Source organism: Pantherophis guttatus, chromosome 1 (genome assembly GCF_059756535.1).
Source record: "Pantherophis guttatus breed Tessera chromosome 1, ASM5975653v1, whole genome shotgun sequence".
NCBI classification, from domain to species: Eukaryota; Metazoa; Chordata; class Lepidosauria; order Squamata; family Colubridae; genus Pantherophis; species Pantherophis guttatus.
Window position 1 is genome coordinate 107132905 of NC_142063.1, and position 18157 is coordinate 107151061.

Consider the following 18157-nt stretch of genomic DNA (forward strand, 5'->3'; position numbering starts at 1 on the left):
ATCCTCAAAGAAAAACCAGAAAGTCCAGTTGCCTCTTGAAAAAACACCTGTGGGTTAAGTGGTTACTGAAACTCTGATTTTGGCAGGTGGTAAAAGGGGGGAATTTTAGTTTCTATGCATGGGCTGGGAAAGGGAAGTGAAAAGAAAGAGCAGATGGCTTAAAAAGAAACACATAGGGAAGGAAATAGTGTTTACGACTTACCATGACAGTTTTGGAAAACTCTGTTCTTTTTAGCTCTGTAAATAGGAGAAATTTAAGGAACACGGTGGCACTCCTCTTCTCAGGAATGCCATCAGAGCAGACTTCTCTGTTGAATGCTAGCAAGTATTATCAGCACTACCAAGTAACTTACACATTGTCAAGCTTTATTTGTGCCTATTGCATCTAATTCATTAACTTTGTATTTCTTAATTTAGATCTACAACATCTTTTCTGATTTGCCACCTCTGAGACATGTGAAGACTGTAATTCCAGAATTCCTTAGCTGAGATTATGCAGCCCTCTACTCTATGGAAAACGCTAGTTTTACTATGGCCAATTTGGGACTTTCAGCACATTTGTTTCTCATAATGAACTTCTTAATGTGATGATTATTATCTGCTTTTTAGTGCATGAGTTTTCATCAGTTTTTCCTCATTAAACTGCTCCATATTTAAATAGTGGCTGTGTTGTCAATGTGCTTGACCTTGAAAGGAAAGCAAACTCGAAAGAGGGGAAAAGGAAGAGGGAGCCCAGAGCATTAAATATTTAGGCATTCAGAGAACATGATTCCTGAAAGGCAGGGAGGTGGTAGAGTCTGGGAAAACATGACCTGCATGCCAAGGGAAAGGCTTCATGACTTACTGATGAAGGGAGAGGCATTTGCTGAAAGGGACAGAAGACAGTGAAAACAAATTCTTTTGACGTACCTTGTCGGTGTAGACGAAGAAAAGAATCACCACCGTGAGCTCCAGCACAAAGATAATTAACAGCATGATAAAAAACTGTCAAGAGAAGAGGGAGCGGGAGAGAAACAAAAGTCCAGAAACATCAAAATCTGGTTTGTTTTCCTGACACCGAGCAACATATAAATCCATATACAAATGGACTGGGCTCATGGCTAGCTTTGGTTGGGGAGAAAAACCTGTATCTGTGTAGTACCGCTTTAAATGCACGTTGAGAATCCACTACTTGGATGTTCTTCCACATAGGAAAACTAGCTTGACAAAGAGAAAGCTAGAGTACAGCTTTTTCTCTTGCCACACCATATTATAAGTGGAGAGAACACTTTTAAACACAGTAGCATCCAAATGATTTGATCCTTACATGTAGGCTGAAACGGTGTATCTAGATAACTTCAGGGAGAACTTGGATGAAGTTATCTAGATGCAGATCAGCATTCCCCTATCTAGTGTGTTTCCTCCTGACGTGTAAGGACTATAATCCCCAGAGTTCCCAGCAAGCATGGTAGCCATACTGATTAGTAATAGCAAAGCGTTCAGACTTATACACTGCTTCGTAGTGCTTTACAGCCCTCTCTAAGCAGTTTACAGTGTCAGCATATTGCCCCCAACAATCTGGGTCCTCATTTTATTGACCTCAGAAGAATGAAAGGCTGAGTCAATCTTGAGCCGGTCAGGATCGAACTCCAGACTGTGGGCAGAGTTAGCCTGCAATACTAGTTTCTAACCACTGCACCGCCACTGTTTTTCAAATTACCTTAGATAATTTCTTAAGATAACAAACATGCAGTGAAAGACATGTGGTGAAAACTCCCTAAAACATAAGATAGTTTAAAATATGCATATGATATTGAAATAAGCCTAAAACTATGTTAATTAATCAAGAGACAAGATCAGATATTAAAAACTTAGCTATGTGTATCATTCTGCTGATTTGTTTTGCTTTTTTTTTTTTTTTTTTTTTGGTAATGAAAAACAATCTCAGATGACTTTGAGCTAAATGGATGAGCCAAGTAATTTTCTAACCCAAAAGAATTTCCTTTATTTACTGAATTTATATTTTTCCTTTCCACTAACAATTCTGCAACACACGTAACACTTATGCCTCCAGCAATTTTTCTGCTTAAAATCATTATACTTGTTGTTCTTTTTCCCCTCCAGGGCAAAAGGTATTTCAAGAAAACAGCTACAGGATGGCACTTAGTGACAAAATAGATTAAGAAAGAATTAAGCACCCTTGCGTCTGTTTTTTTAACCACGCTGCTTTGTAGGATGTGAGAGTTTATTTTTTTAAAAAAGAAGTCAACGTAAAGGTATAAACAAGTGTGCAGTATCTAGGAATGGGGAGAAAATTGTTTAGATCATTAATTCATATTATCCTGGCATATAAATATATCATTCCCAAATATATATGTTAACCAGAAAACAGTAAGAGATTTATACTTGCCTTAGTCCTACTTCTGGAATACCATTTTCCATTCAAAATTTGCACAGAAAAATGTACCCATTACAGAAAATGAGCACAAAAAATGGATTTATATTGGAAGAAATCACAAAATGTATATCCTGTTTCCCCCATTTTGTTTTAATCAGTTTAAGTTTCAGCTAAGAAGTTATAATTGCTAGTATTTAGTTCCCTGTAAGAATTGCATAGTCCTTTAGCTTCATAATAATGAACTATTGAATCCCGTTACATGTTTACATATCATATCTCTATTTTATAAATCATATGCACCTTGAAATCAGTTTAACTGTAGCTTTTTACTTCCCTGTGAGTTCAACAGTGGTAGAAAATCAATAGCTTGTCAGTATTTGTTGAATTACAACTCCCAGCATTCCCACCCAACAATGAGCAATGGTAGAAATTGTAGTTCAGCAACAGAATCCCATCCCCACTCTAAAAGATTTCATGGAGTTGAGCAAAATCTTCCTTCTGGTTTGTTTCAAAGCCTTTCTAAAATGCTTTACAAGTCGAAGCAAGCCGGATTATTTCTATGGCAATATAGCCAAAACTATATTGCTATATTCTGACAATATAGCCAGAATAAAAGACAGAATACGTTTAAACAGCAGTGATAATAGATGGTGATGAAGTAGAACAGACTGTGACACCCTGGTTGCTCCTAGGGACCAATAGTTCTGCAAATGTGACACTTGTGGATCACCAGTGGCTTATTTGCTTCTAGATTCCATTTAAAGTATTATGTTTTATTTTCACTCTGAAAGGTTAACCAGAGGTGGTATTCAGCCGGTTTGGACAGGTTCACCTGAACCAGTAGGTGGGCCTGTCCACCCACCCTGGCTCTATGCCATCCTATTGAGGCACTTTTTTGAGGCTGGGTGCCAGAGGTGGGTTTTAGCAGGTTCTGACCAGTAGCGGAAGCAGAAATTTTGAGAAGTTCAGAGAACCAGTAGTAAAAATTCTGACTGGCCCCGCCCCCATCTATTCTCTGCCTCCCAAGTCCCGCTGATTGGGAGGAAATGGGGATTTTGCAGTAACCTTCCCCTGGAGTGGGGTGGGAATGGAGATTTTACAGTATCCCTCCCCTGCCACGCCCACCAATCCATGCCACACCCACCAAGCCACACCCACAGAACTGGTAGTAAACATTTTTGAAACTCTGGGCGCAGGCATGGAAGGTGCGCGCACCAGCAAAGTGCATGCGCAGAAGACCGGGTGCATGCATGGACATGCACGCGCTCACATTTGCAAACTGGTAGGGAAAGTAAGTGAATATCACCCTGGTTAAGACCAACAAGCAGCAACAACCAACAAGCTGAATTGAGTTTAGGTGCACTGCTCCTCTTGTTTGTTTTCATATGCCCTTGATTAAGAAAATAGTTTTTTTTTTCCCCCATTCATGTTCAGGCTGCTAACAGCTTTTACAAATTTATTTGGTTAGCTTGAATATGACTGCTTAATGCTTTAAATATTTAATAGTAAGTGCAGAGTTGGGTTTTTCTAAAAAGATATATATTTTAATGTAAATGTGACCTGAGGCAATATCTATTTGTCTCTCCATCTGAAAGTTTGTAAAAATCCCTTCCTTACCTGGTTTGGTTTCTCCGTCCATCACCTGCTCTCAACTCTCCTTCTCTAAGTCTCTAAGATGGTGACTACCACAATTTCATGAATGAAAGTTGACTTGAACCTGGATTGCCCTGCTTTTATACTAACATCAATCACTGCACCATGCTGGCTCTCACTATTTGGTGTTCCACGTCTGTGATATGTTACTTTCTCTCTCCTCTTCTTCCTCCTCTCCCTCCATACATTTGTTTACTAAAATTAGACTGAAAATGCAATGCAGAGAATAGCTAAACCCATCAGAGTAGGATATATTGTAGGAATAGGGGTGACAGAACCTGGGGATGGAGTCAAAAGAGAGATGAGCCTAGAATCCCTATGTAGCCACAATCCGATTATGTCCAACCTCCCTTGAATTTCGTGGCCCTTTATTTAACTTCAAACAGGTGCTAACTGTTGGTTGAGAATATTCCTATGCACAGGCTGTTTAGCAATAAATCAATTTAATTGGATCTTCAAGTGTGGACCTGGTCTTTCATGCCTGACAATATGGAATAAGGAAACAGTATGGGAAAATGACTCTCTGTTATTTACAGCTTTAATTTCTCCCTTAGGTAATTCAAGTAATAGAAGGGTAACAAAATGGATAGACTTTTTTCTTCATTCCATTCAGCAACAGAAATAGATATGGGCAAAGGCGAGTTAATCAGATTCTTAATTTAGCTTTAAAGAATCTGAAGGAATTTCATGTTTGTCTGTAGAAATTCTGAGTCATCCAGGTCATGTTTGTCCCAAAGGTGCTTGTGCAGGAGGCAACGGGACTTCCTTATATTTTTCTTTGAAGACGTTTCGCTTCTCATCCAAAAAGCTTCTTCAGCTCTGACTGGATGGTGGAGAATGGAAGGATTTATATTCCTTGCAGACAGCTGGTCATTTGCCTTCTTTTTGAGGGTCATTGAAGCACTTGGAGATTTATCTGTGTCCACAGGGTCACCTTAGTAGAAACCATTAGCACTACAAATATCTTCAAAAGAAAAAACAAGAAAGTCCAGTTGCCTCCTGAAAAAGCACCTTTGGAACAATTTCATATTTGGTTTTCCCTTAGTCCTGTTCATGCAGGAATAGCCCTCAGCCAATCACAGTTCTGCTGGAAACACTTTCTCTAGGCCACTATTCCAATATTTCTGCTCACTCCTGATAAGCAAGTCACTTTATTTCCATAAAAATAATATTGGAATACTTCAGAGGTGGGTTTCAGCAGGTTCTGACCAGTTCTGGAAAACTGGTAGCAGAAATTTTGAGTAGTTCAGAGAACTGGTAAATACCACCTCTGACTGGCCCCACCCCATCTATTCTCTGCTTCCCGAGTCCCAGCTGATCGGGAGGAAATGGGGATTTTGCGGTAACCTTCCCCTGGATAGGGGAGGGAATGGAGATTTTACAGTATCCTTCCCCTGCCACGCCCACCAAGCCACGCCCACCAAGCCACACCCACAGAACCGGTAGTAAAAAAATTTGAAACCCACCACTTCTATTGGAATACTTGTATTGGAAAGAAAAGGTGAATCTTTTTAAGGCCTCCCTTAATTATAATGCTGCACCAAAGCATCTTTTTCAAAATTCAGCTAATACACTTGTAACGTGCATTCCTCAACCCATCAAAACTAATCCAAGAAGTTGATTGCTGTCTTCACCCTTCCTGATTAACCATGAGTTGATCAGGTTTAACCAGATGGATTTGACTAGATTTGACTTACAATAGCATGCTTCCACCTGGTTTACCTTCATTGGAGCCATTCAAAAGAGACTACCAGATCCATCGCCAAAAGAGATGCATTATTAGTTTGCAATCTTATTCTTCAAGCTTATTGTGAAGCAATTCCCATGGATTTCAATGAAATAACTCCTCAGTTGAAACATTTTCCTTCTATGTTTTATAACTTCATAGATTTATTAGGGAAAGTGTTTCAGAATTCTGCATAAGAATATGCCTCTTGTCCATCTAGTTTAGCATTATTCTCATTGGCTGGCAATAATTCTGCTGGGCTTTAGAATAAAATCTCTCCAAGTCATATACAGAGATGCTGAGGATGAAATCAGGATCTTTTCTGCATGCAGTGCTGGAAGGAAGGAAGGAATTGGTCTGCTTGATTTCTTTATATCTCTTTTGTGTCCACATTTTTGACAATAACTGCAGCATACTTGCAATTATTGTGAGAAAACCATCATCATGGACAGAAATAAATAAAGATACAAATGTACAAAGATATTTACATTGATTATTAATGAAAAATAGCTTACTGATTCAACTGTGCCAGTTGGTAAAGGGGATAAAATACAATCAACTGCATATAAAATTTTCTCCATATGCATAAATTGCTCGAACTGAAGTCAATCCAATTTTGAATAAACTTTTTATCTAACAGATTGACAGTGCATTTGATTATATCTATCAATCTATAGAATTGCTGAGATAAGTGGCATATAAATTTAATAAACAAACAAACAAACAAACAAACAAATATTTATACTGCATTTCTAATATTATAACAACAGAATTCCTTGTATTTAGGAAGGCAGGAGTGCTATTGAGGACCAAAAGGAACAGAATGGGGGAGTTAATAAGATACTGATATTCATGAGCTTGGAGCAATGCTCAAAAATTGGAAATTAAAAAAAAAACCTCTGTAAAAACATTAATCTGAAAGTAATTCTCAAAGGACATTGTGCGATTTATTTCTAAATATGCATGCATAAATTGTGGCTATAAATTAACTTTCTGAAGCAAATGTTCTTATTTCCCAAGGTCTTCTGAAACAAAAGAGAAAGCTGAGCAGGTTACAATGCATTGTATTACCATTCAAAACCATTCAGAAGGCAATAACTTATTTATTGCACCAAATGTCTTGAAATCTCAGCAGAGAATTTTCCTTTGTGAACTGCAAGACCTTGTGAGGGAATATGTGTATTCATGTGTGTGTGTGCTGCAGATGCTCTGAATTATGCTGATATTGTACACAGTTTTGTGTTATCTCTTATTTTTTATTGTTCTGGTTTTGCTTTGGAGTCCATACAAAAGAAAAGTGACACATAAACCTGATTAAATGAATGTGACTAGATTAAAATAATGTACACAGTGGAATAATGATAAAAGAATAATGAAATGTTCCATAAAGATTGCAAGTGGATATAGGAGCATATGTGTAATATTGCATTATAAGAAACTAGAAGTTGTTTACCCTGCATTCTTATATTATCTCTCTCTCTCAATATTATATATTCATGTGTGTGTGTGTGTGTGTACACAAAGAAAAAAAGGATATTAAGGATTGTTATCGGTCAAGGAATTTTGGCTGGCGGGGTCCAGAAGTGCCTTCTCTACATGTGGCTCTCACCCTGAGGTAAGATCAGCTCCCACCCTTCTTACTTTCTGAAAGAGCCTGAAGATTTGGCTCTGCCAGATGACTTGAGACCCCCATGTGGGAGTATCACATCGGAGGTGGTTGATTAATTAAGAGCTCATCCCACCTCCTGCCCTTGCACATCCAGCTCCCCACCTCCTTTCCCATCTTGTGCCCGTGATTTTACTTTGATTACATTGCCGTTTTATTGGGTAGCATATATTTATTTCTGATGATTTTAATGTTCTTATGCTGTAAGCTGCCCAGAGTCACTTCAGAATGAGGTGAGAGGCAAATAAGTTTAAGAAAAAAATAAGGTTAAGAAATAAGGTTTAAGAAACAATGATATCAATGGAATGGAATAGAATAGAATAGAATAGATTTTTTAACTCTCAATTTCAAGCCAGTAAAATTTCAATGGCTAAAAAAAATACAATTTGATGAATGAAAGCCCAATCTTTCAACCAGCACCTTTTATATAATATAATAAAGGTCAAACAATCCGACTTGCCACTACTCCAATTGTGATCTTCTCCAGCTCTTATTATCAAGAGGCTTAAATTAAGGTTTATCTTCTATTCTGCTAAGTTTAATGAGCAGAATATTCTTCTCTGGTTAGGAGCAATGCATCACCCAACTGAATCTAAATTGGCACATAGGTATATTCATTTCTCTGTTATCCAATTGCTTTGATAGGTCACATGAGAACATTATCTGTTTTTTTTCTACTAGATCTATCTACAGAAGCTGCACTAAGTTCTGCTTGTAACTATTGGTCTTCAGGGGAGGAGAAGATAATTATTAGGGGTGATACAACTAGAGGTAGTGTTGTGTCTATAACATAAGTTATTCATTTCATTTATGGTACTTACTTAAGGGTTTTATTTTACTTTCTGTTATTATCCTTTTGATTATGTGTAATGTATAACTTATGGCTGAGCTTTTTATACTAAATCAAGGAGTAGGACAAGGAGACTGCAATTCCAATAGCTACAAATGTGGACAGCCATGTTATTTTTAATTTGGTATAGTTGATAGCAATCCTACCAGCTTCTGAAGGTCTTTGATCCCAGTTTTTAAATGCTGAGCACAGTGTTTGTATCTAACTGATCCTGCCAAACAGATTCAAACTGACAATCTCCAAATTAGATAGCAAATAATTTCAGAAGATGGAAAGCACTGATACATTATGTCATCACAGACTGAAAGCTGATATATAATTGACTTTTCATGCATCAAATACTTTTTCTGATTCAAATCCATTATACTTACGATCTATGTACAACACAGATTACTTTTTCCATCAGATGTTACCACTGATATTGGAGAAAGTTTTTTATGATAACACATCACACAGCATTTGATGTTAGATGTTCCAAAGGACTTGAAAACTTATTACAAGTGGATCTAATAGTCAAATCTAGGCTGACTCCAAGGGTACATTACTCAAGGCAGCCATAATATTTATTTTTATTTTATATATATGTCTTTAATTTTTCCTTTTATATATTCAAAAAATGAAACAATAAATTGCCTGGATAGGATTCTAAGCTTGTAAATTTGCTCATTTTCATTTTAAAGGAACTCAGGTAGAAAGGATGAGAAATACTTGTGCTACCACATTCATGAATTAATAGTCCAGATTGGCATACACCAGTATAATACATATTAAATAATTCAGACCCAAACTACAAATGCAGCTACTTCTCTGAGTTATTTTCTGACAACCATATTTAGAAAGTTCATTATTTCTGTTTTATCTGACCTGAAATATACAATCCCAATAACCCAGCCAAATTGTATACCAGGTTCTATGATTAAATGGAAGGAATAAAAGGAAAATCAAGATTGTACAGCACATAAAATAGCACAGCTAAGTAAGCTTCTCAGCTGAAATGCTAAAAATAAAGAGAATAAAAATGAGCTTTGCTATGGTGCCTGAGGATTGTAGGCAACCAATAGAACGATTTATGACCTGAGACAACACAATCCTAATGCAAAGCATTTACACAGAACCTCACAAAGATGATTAATCTTACTTTGCAGCGATATATATTTCACCTTAGAAGTTTCTGGTAGCTAAGATAGTATCTGGACAAGGTTGCTGAGGATGAAAGTCACTAGGTTACTTATTTTTCAAAAGACAGGTGTTTTAGGATTCAGGAGAAGAAAGGGAAAAAAGATATTGTTCTTAGAATCAGTTAAACTTCTAAATCTCAAACTCTACCGGTTTTCCTATTGGGAATGTTTATTTAATTTTTGTTAATACACTGACTCTAACTATAGCTAGATGATAATGAGAACATATAGCCAGAAAGGTTGGGGATCACTGTCCTATCTCAATGCGTGGTGTCTCCTCTTTATTTTCTTCTTTCTCAATTTGAATTTGATTGTTCCTCTGTATGCAGCCATAATCTATTCACTTCCCATCACCAATCTAATTCTCTCACAAACATATTCAGAAACTGAAAGCCCTGGCATTAGGAATGCCAGCCAATGCCTATATCTGCCCATTGTCGGTGCTTTACCTTCTATCGTTTAATCTTTTCCTTCTAACGTGGCTTTTGAGAGGCTTAGACATTAAGCTCCTTAACTAGGAGTTCCAGGGCAGATTCATGTAGAGGATGTAAATATTGTGTTTCAGTCATGTTGAGAACATATATTTTCCCAGTCTAACAGAGGGTGATTAAAGTGATTATTAAAGTTAATACTTCTTTTGTTAACATTTCAGTTCCATCTGAAGATTACCCCAAGCAACATATCCGAAGCATAATGTGACAATATACCCTTTTATTTAACATTGGTTTCAACATCTTGAATGATTCTTTGTAAAGTTCTGCTTCCTTCAATAGTTTCAGCATGCTCTCTTTGACCTACAGGGTAGTGTACCTTTCTCTACAGAGTATGTATCCACAGAAAATTATATTCTTTTAGTTTTTTAGTCATTTCCATTTCACAATTTTCTACAGAATTCCCTTTTGGACAGAGATATTTTCACTTGCATCTAAGAACGAGTCTTTCCCATTCAGAAGTTCCTCAATGCTTGTTTCCTTTCCCCGAAGATCAGTTTAAAAGTGTGTTGCCTCCTTTCAATATTAATGCCAACAGTCCGGTTTCATCCTGATACCAATGGAAATTGTCCTTTTTGTACAGAGATGGCTTGTAAAGATACCCCACCAGTACCTAACAAATCTACCTCTCTCCTCTTTATTCCATAAAAAGTTCTCTGTGGACTTAAACTCTCACAAAAGTTGCATGGAAGGAAGAGCCATTGAAGCCTTAAGAGTTAACATGCATAGCACTAGACTAGAAGTTATGCAAAGTATAATTTACAGTACTACCTAAATTATGCAATTGTATACATTTTGCTCTAATCTCTGGCATTACTTCAAGATGGCAGTCTTCACTTGTTATCTAAAATACAGGTAGTCCTCAATTTACAAGAGTTTACTTAGCGACCATTTGAAGTTATAATGGCACTGAAAAAAATGACTTATGACCATTTTTAACAATTACGATTATTGTGGCATCCCCATGGTCACATGATCAAAATTTGGACACTTGGCAACAGCCTCATATTTATGACAGCTGCAGTGGCCCAGGGTCATGAGATCACCTTTTGTGACCTTCTGACAAGCAAAGTCAATGGGGAAACCAGATTCACTTAATAATCATGTTACTAAGTTAACAACTGCAGTGATTCACTTAACAGCTGTGGCAAGAAAGGTCATTAAATAGGGCAACAACTATCTCACTTAGCAACAGAAATTTTGGGCTCAATTGTACTTGTAAGTCATGGACTACCTGTAATACAATCCAGCCAGGTTAACATCTGGATATTCAATGGGAATGATGCAAACATTTGCCAGATCGGTAAGGATTATTTGCACAAATGCCAGCGTTGATGTTGTAGGATTAGAACACTGCTAAGAAATTGTCAAACAAGTGCTCCAAAAGTTGGATATACAGCATGCTAGGAATGTGTAACAGGATACCAAACATCTCTGCGTTACCCCATCTACATTATTTATTACTAGTTTTCCCAAGGCAAAAGGAAAGGGGGAAAAAAGGATTTGTAAAATGCAAACACCACATAAATCAAGTTGTGTGTTTTCAGAGAATAAATTCAGCTCTTTTCTCACCTGGGCTTCTAACATGAATCATTTGGTAGCATTAGCCAAGCTAGTAGAATGAGAAAAGAATGGTGCCTTGACTGTATGTCAGACAGCTGATTTAATTGGTATTTTATGGCATTTTCAGTATTTTATGACTTTTGGAGGAAAATAGACTCTAATCAATAAAATGTCACAGAATACCAAAGCTACAGATCTCTGTCACAATCAAAGCATGATCATCCCAGCTTTTTCTAGATAACCATAGGCACAGAACAGCAAAATACCCTTTCTCTCTTTTAAAAAGGAATTTGATTTTAGCATTCACCTCCCTTAGGATCCCATTTCCCAGGGCACAAAGCTTGAGTAGACAACTTGAGTAGACAACTGCTATAACATCTGCTCGCTATGCATGAACTGGTGAATTAGACAAACACCAACCATACATTTTTGGCCCATCTCAAATTCTACAGTTGGGATTTTTCAAAAGAATTAAAGGAGGTCAAGAATCAAGCACGCAATACCTAGCACACTCAGCTAGATATTCCTTTGGAAATAAAAGGTATTAAGTTTTTATTTCAGTGAAAAATGTGTTGTTCAAAGATGTCCAAAACCTTTGTTCTAAGGAAGCTGTTTTATGATATTTTGAGGCCTGGTTCCAATGTATTTGTCTTTTAGGCTTTTAAAGATATTTTAATTGTATAGAGATATTTTATTTTTTATGTTTTCCACATTTTGCTGGGCAATGACTAAAATAAAAGAAGGGCTGACTAAAGAGTGACTGACTAATCAGGGACGAGGGTTTCTTTTTACACACACACACACACATATATGTGTGTGTGTGTGTGTGTGTGTGTGTTGTTAATATTTTGGGTTTCTTCCCGTGTAATTGTGGATATATCCCTAATATATATATATACAATTTTATTTATAGTTTTTGCTTTGACATACATTAAGTGCTTAGTGAACAGTGTATTGTCTGGGTCAATTTACTTTATACACCATACTAATAACAATAGTAATATTATTACTGACTAAAGAGTGACTAATTAGAGATAAGGATTTTTTAAAGAAAATACTAATAAAAGTGGTGATAGTAATAATACATGACAATAGTTACTGCAGAAAGAAGAACATACCCTTAAGAAATCACAAATTAATTATGTTATCGCACATACGTGTTTTGCACATATATACACACATGTGTGCACACACACTCACACACACTCACATCAATGGAATGCCAATCCAGTAATTCTGTTGAAGATTGCAGTCAGTATGCACTCAGTATCTTAACCATTTTTTAAATGAATTTTCTGGGAAGTTTTAGGATTTTAAGGCATGTGAAGATTGGTACTGGACCATATGTCTTCCAGCAATAATTTGTATATACCCACAAAGTTTCTTCCCAGAAAGGATAAATCAAAACTTTGCTTAAGCTATTTATTTCACCCATAAAAGCTTCTGTTAGTCCATCTCAAAATGGGCCCAAATTCTGCTAACTTTTGCTATATAAAGACTGATATTCTCTTCAAGCAAATGGAAGTGGCAGATCTCTAAAGTAAAGAAGACAATTTTAATGGATATTTCTAGATGGCTGTATTGATCCTACCCCTGAATGTAATGGAAACACTGGCAGAGATAAGTAGACACCATTTCACATGAGACATTTGCATGTTGAACTTCTGGAACACTTGCACCAAGGCAAAATATTCTCTGAAGTAAAGATATGTAGAGATCAGAATATAAAACATTTGAATGAATCCCTCTTCCTGCTGAAGAATTTTAAAGTCCTGAATTGAAAAAAAGATCCAGAACAAGAATCTGGAAGCTCTGGAACAAAATGTCTTGTTGCCTGAGTAGACAACTTCTTGGCTAGGGAAGAGTGCCAGTAAAAATACTATTAATTATGGCAATCAGACATGATCATTCATTCATTCATTCATTCATTCATTCATTCATTCACTCACTCACTCATTAAATGTATATGCCATGTCACTCGGACTTCAATCAGAATATATACAAGATATTCATATATAAAATACAACATTCAATATTATGAATGAACAAGATCTTATTGCATGGAAATCTTTTTTAATAACCAGAGCAATCACAAGGGGCAGTGAGTATCCCTCTAAAAATAATCTTTAATAACTTCTAAATTTGCCTGAGGATTTCACATCTACAGTATTCCAATCATCTTCTCCAAGACAGCAAAAATTGGATTTAATATATACAGCGCACACAGGATGTCAACTTCCAGCTGACTCTGTTTTGTTAGATTCTGGCATGTAACACAATTAGAATTACTCTGCAAATCCTAGTTTAAAGGTAGGTCAATCAGAAAAAGTGAAGGGAAGGTGAATAAGAAAAGAATACCTCTTTGAATATTTGAATTTTACATTTCCTTACCTGACTCTCCAACAATAACCCCCTCTACTTTTTAAAACTATCGAGAAGGGGGGAAAAGGCTCTTAGTTTATTTGACTGTGAAAAATAAGGAACAGGGAAACAAATGAGAAATGCAGTTTAATACCATGAGATCTCTATAATTTCTCATAGAATCTGGTCTTTATGAGAAAAGTAGAATACTTTATCTTTAATTCCATTTTTATATTTATTTAGTCAATTTCCCTGTTGTTGTTGGAGTTTGGGGATGTCAGTTTTTCAGTGAAATCTAGAAATAATATTTTTCAGAAAAGTTCTTGCACTCCATCTATCACAAATGAATATTTAAACTTGCACATTTTTTAAAAAAATGAAAAGCCAACTTATATTATTGGTAGATATGAGTTGACTTCACTGTTTTCTCTGAAATCATGGCCTTGCCTTGTTTATTAGCAATCTGAAACCAAAGAACAACTGCAATCTTTGAAATGCTGCACAAAGGAACAGGTCATTGACATGGCCGATTACCAGAAAAGAAAAAGATCTCTCATTTGTTCTTCAGAAATTTCGTTCTCAGTCTGTCAAACAGTTGGCAGACATTTGTTGTTCTAGATCTGTCAAACAGCCACATTGGAGATGTTCGAATTATGGATTTCTACTTAAAGCTCTTCTCCAATTCTATATTTCTAGGGACTTCCCTGAATCACAAACCATAAATGGAGCATGATCACTAGCTAAAGAATGATGTGATAGGTAAAGTAACAGGTGTTGAATTCTGACTAAGAAGTTCTAAAAAAAGTCCTAGTTTAAACTTAAAAATTTCAGTCCATCCGATCTCATAGATTTGTCATTCAGATAAAAGAGATACATTTTTGGGATCTGAATTTCTTAAAAGAAGGAAAAGAGAAACGTGTAATGAAGAAACATGAACTCACTAATACAGAATGGAGCAAAATACTTTAATTTTGGGTGAGTTAAAGGATATTTGGAAACAGTGGATTCTGAAGTTAATCTCAAAATTGTCTGCTATTATAAATCAATTTAAAAGCAGTTATACAAGAGGAACAAATTTTACTGGACGAGACTGAAACTGAGGCTGATTTGAGGTGACTCTTTACCATATTCTTATTTTTTCTTTCTTTTCTATTTTACTTTCTATTTCTTTTTCCCCTATATATTCCCTCTTTTTCATTTTTTTATGCTTTTTAAAATTTGTATTATTCTTTTGGCCGCCTAATGAGAAGGAAGGACTCACTAGAAAAGAGCCTAATGCTAGGAACCATTGAGGGCAAAAGAAGAAGGGGATGACAGAGAATGAGGTGGCTGGATGGAGTCACTGATGTGGAAGGCATGAGCTTAACTGGACTCCAGATGATGGTAGAGGATAGGAAGGCCTGGAGGAACGTTGTCCATGGGGTCATGATGGGTCGGACACAACTTCACAACTAACAACAATTGTTCTTTTACCTTTGTAACTGCAGAGTTTATTATGAAATGGTTCTGCACATTTTCCAGGCATGGTCCTGCCAATGAAGAACACGGAAGTACAAAGGCTCCTGACACAAGTCATTATGACATCATGCACACCATGATATCATCATAGCATGCACTGCTTATGCCGTTTCCATCTACAAACTAGATAAATGACACAGTTTACACAATTTGCATATGGAAAAATGAAATATGTAACATCATTTGTCTCACTCCTTACACAATTCAAGTGGAGGCCCGTGTGGAAGCACTGCATGCCTTGTCACATATAGGAAAAGATATGCAAGTCTCGATTGAATACATGAACTACCAATCAGTCTGAAATAGGATACAGACTTATATTTGAAGAGAGAGTTTTTTTTTTGTGAAATTAGCTGGTCATGAACCATATGAAAAACTATGCATTTAATATGTTGGGCAAATCGACTTCCTGTTTGCTGCTGGCCGCCGCCAGACGTTCCTTTGGGATCGTCAGCTTCCACTGCCTGTCAGAGCCGCCTTCACAACGGAACGGCGGCTCGAAAAAACTCCGTTCCCATGAGGAAACGGAGATAGAGCCGGCAGGGGTGGGTAGAACTCTCTGCAGAGTCCCAAAAGTTTTTTTTTTACTTTTGGGATGGAGCGGATGAGATGCCCCATATCCCCAGCCGCTGCTCCGGGCTTTGGGAGACCTCTGCTAATGCAGAGCCAGGCGTCAAAAGCAAGCCTGCGAATTTGACAGATTACTCAAAGAAAATGTGAGCTGGACCTGTAATACTGAAGCGCAAGTATTTTACTTATCTTTTAAAAATTACTTAAGAGAATAGAGGAAGAGAAAGAGGAAAAAAGTTTTTTTTTAAAATGGCGTCTGCCGCGGCTGGAGAAGAGTTTGAGAGGGAAAGTTCTTCCGTTTTTTATTATTACAATGTAGCGGAATAAATACCACTGGCTACATTTGTAGACAAAACTCCGCTCCTGTTTTTGTTTTTCTCTTTTTCCCCTGGAGGCCTGATTGTTGCTGGCTGGAAGTCTTTTGTCTTGTTTTTTTTTTCTTCTAACAAAGCCTGCTTAGGCGGAAACATGGCACTGAGGCTTGTGAAGTCAGACAAACAAATAGGTGGGGGGGATTCCCCCACTAAGAATTTAAAGGAACAAGTGTTAACTCTTCAGTCCCAGAAACCTGATTTTAATATAATAGAATTTCTCTTAGAGGAGATTGAAAGAAGGGATGAGATTGTGAATCAGCAACTTGAAAAATTTAAGCAGGAAACTAAGGAATTGGTGAAATCCAAGTTTGACTTTTTGCAGCAAAAAATTTTAAAAGTGTCAGAATTCATGATTCGGTTGGATACAAATACTAATTTACTAGAGTCAAAAATGGATGAAATTCAAGATAAATTGGACAATAGAATTCAAAAAATTGAAAATGATTTGTTAAATATTCAGGATTATAGTTCAGAAGAAAAATTTAAAATGGATGCTGACCAAAAGTCTGGTAATGTAGAAAATCTGCAACAGAGGATTGAAAAAGAGGTTCTAAAGATACAATATAATTTCACAGAATATGCAATAAGACTTAGAGGTTTGCAGGAAAATAACAGAGATGACTTAAGGAAAATATCTTCTGAATTTCTAGCTGGGAATTTAAAGATTCAACCTGAGGAAGTGTTTTGTAGGATTGACAGAGCTTATCGAATAAACTCCTGGACTGCCAAGCAAAGGCAATTGCCTAGAGATGTGGTAATCTATTTTTCAGATAAAGAAATTAGGAATAAAATTGTGCAAAATTCCTTCAATTCTAATTTGCAATTGTATGGAAGAAAGATTTGGATTTACAAGGAACTCCCACCTAAGATATTAATGGAAAGGAAGAAATTTGGCTTTCTGGTGTCTGAGTTAAAAAGGAGAAATATTCAATTCCGGTGGGACGTCCCAGTTGGTATTATATTGAGATATCAAGGAGAAAGATACCAGTTAAATACTGTTGAAAGAGCGGAAGAATTTTATCAAAATAGGTTGAAAATGAATTTAACGTCTTCAGATATAATACAGGATAAGCAGAAGGAGCTGGAACTAAAGACAGAGACTGTACCAGATAAATTGCCTTTGGATTTATCGGATACCCCAGCTGGATTATCTACAAATTTGAGAGAAGTGCCATCTGATTTTAATGTGATGACTTATCAAGGCAAAGACAAGCATGGAAACCAATTAGAGGATATACAAGGGATAAAAAAGAAACGCGAGACACAAAAAATTAGGATGGAAGTCAAACCCACAAAAAGAAAACAAAAAAAGAAATAGGTTGTACAAAAATAGAAATTTCTAACCCAAGCAACAGTGAAGCCAGTGATTTTAAAATATGAATGATTATGTGAAAACATAGAGGAGGCGACATATTGGTCAATATCATCCTGAGGATAGTGGCAGATCTCTGCATTGCCGTAATTTTGGGACATGGAAAGAGCCTCAAATTGATGGTTTTGAATTATCTACTTTGAAACTTCTTTCTGTGTTGATAAATATATTATAATTATCTTGAATTATAAGGCAAGAGAATCACATTGGGACATGCAGAAGATCGGGTGGTTACCCAATACGATGATGGAAATTAATAATCCTGATGAAACCCACAATTATTATTATATGGAATATAATTATAATGTCACTCGGGTGGTTGTTTTTACTTTGATATATATAAGAAGATGTTTACTACTGATGGGGGCAGATATGACTGGAGATCTTGAATAAACTGTTGCATCAGCAAGCTATGTTACCCTATTATGGATGTTGGTTTTAACAATCCAGTGGAAAGA

At 36.5% G+C, this 18157-nt stretch overlaps 1 protein-coding gene across 9 annotated transcripts in view; it reads right to left on the reverse strand.

The window, feature by feature from the left end:
* The window catches only part of TSPAN4 (tetraspanin 4), a 727944-nt gene that overhangs the window by 83292 nt on the left and 626495 nt on the right, over positions 1 to 18157 (reverse strand). For 8 of the 9 annotated variants that reach the window (XM_034416828.2, XM_087880460.1, XM_034416827.2 and 5 more), the window contains one exon: positions 910 to 984. The exons of the other annotated variant lie outside the window; for it this stretch is intronic. In XM_034416828.2, the coding sequence (XP_034272719.1) occupies positions 910 to 984 (75 nt within the window). The remainder of the gene's footprint in view (positions 1 to 909; positions 985 to 18157) is intronic. 9 annotated transcript variants of the gene reach the window in all.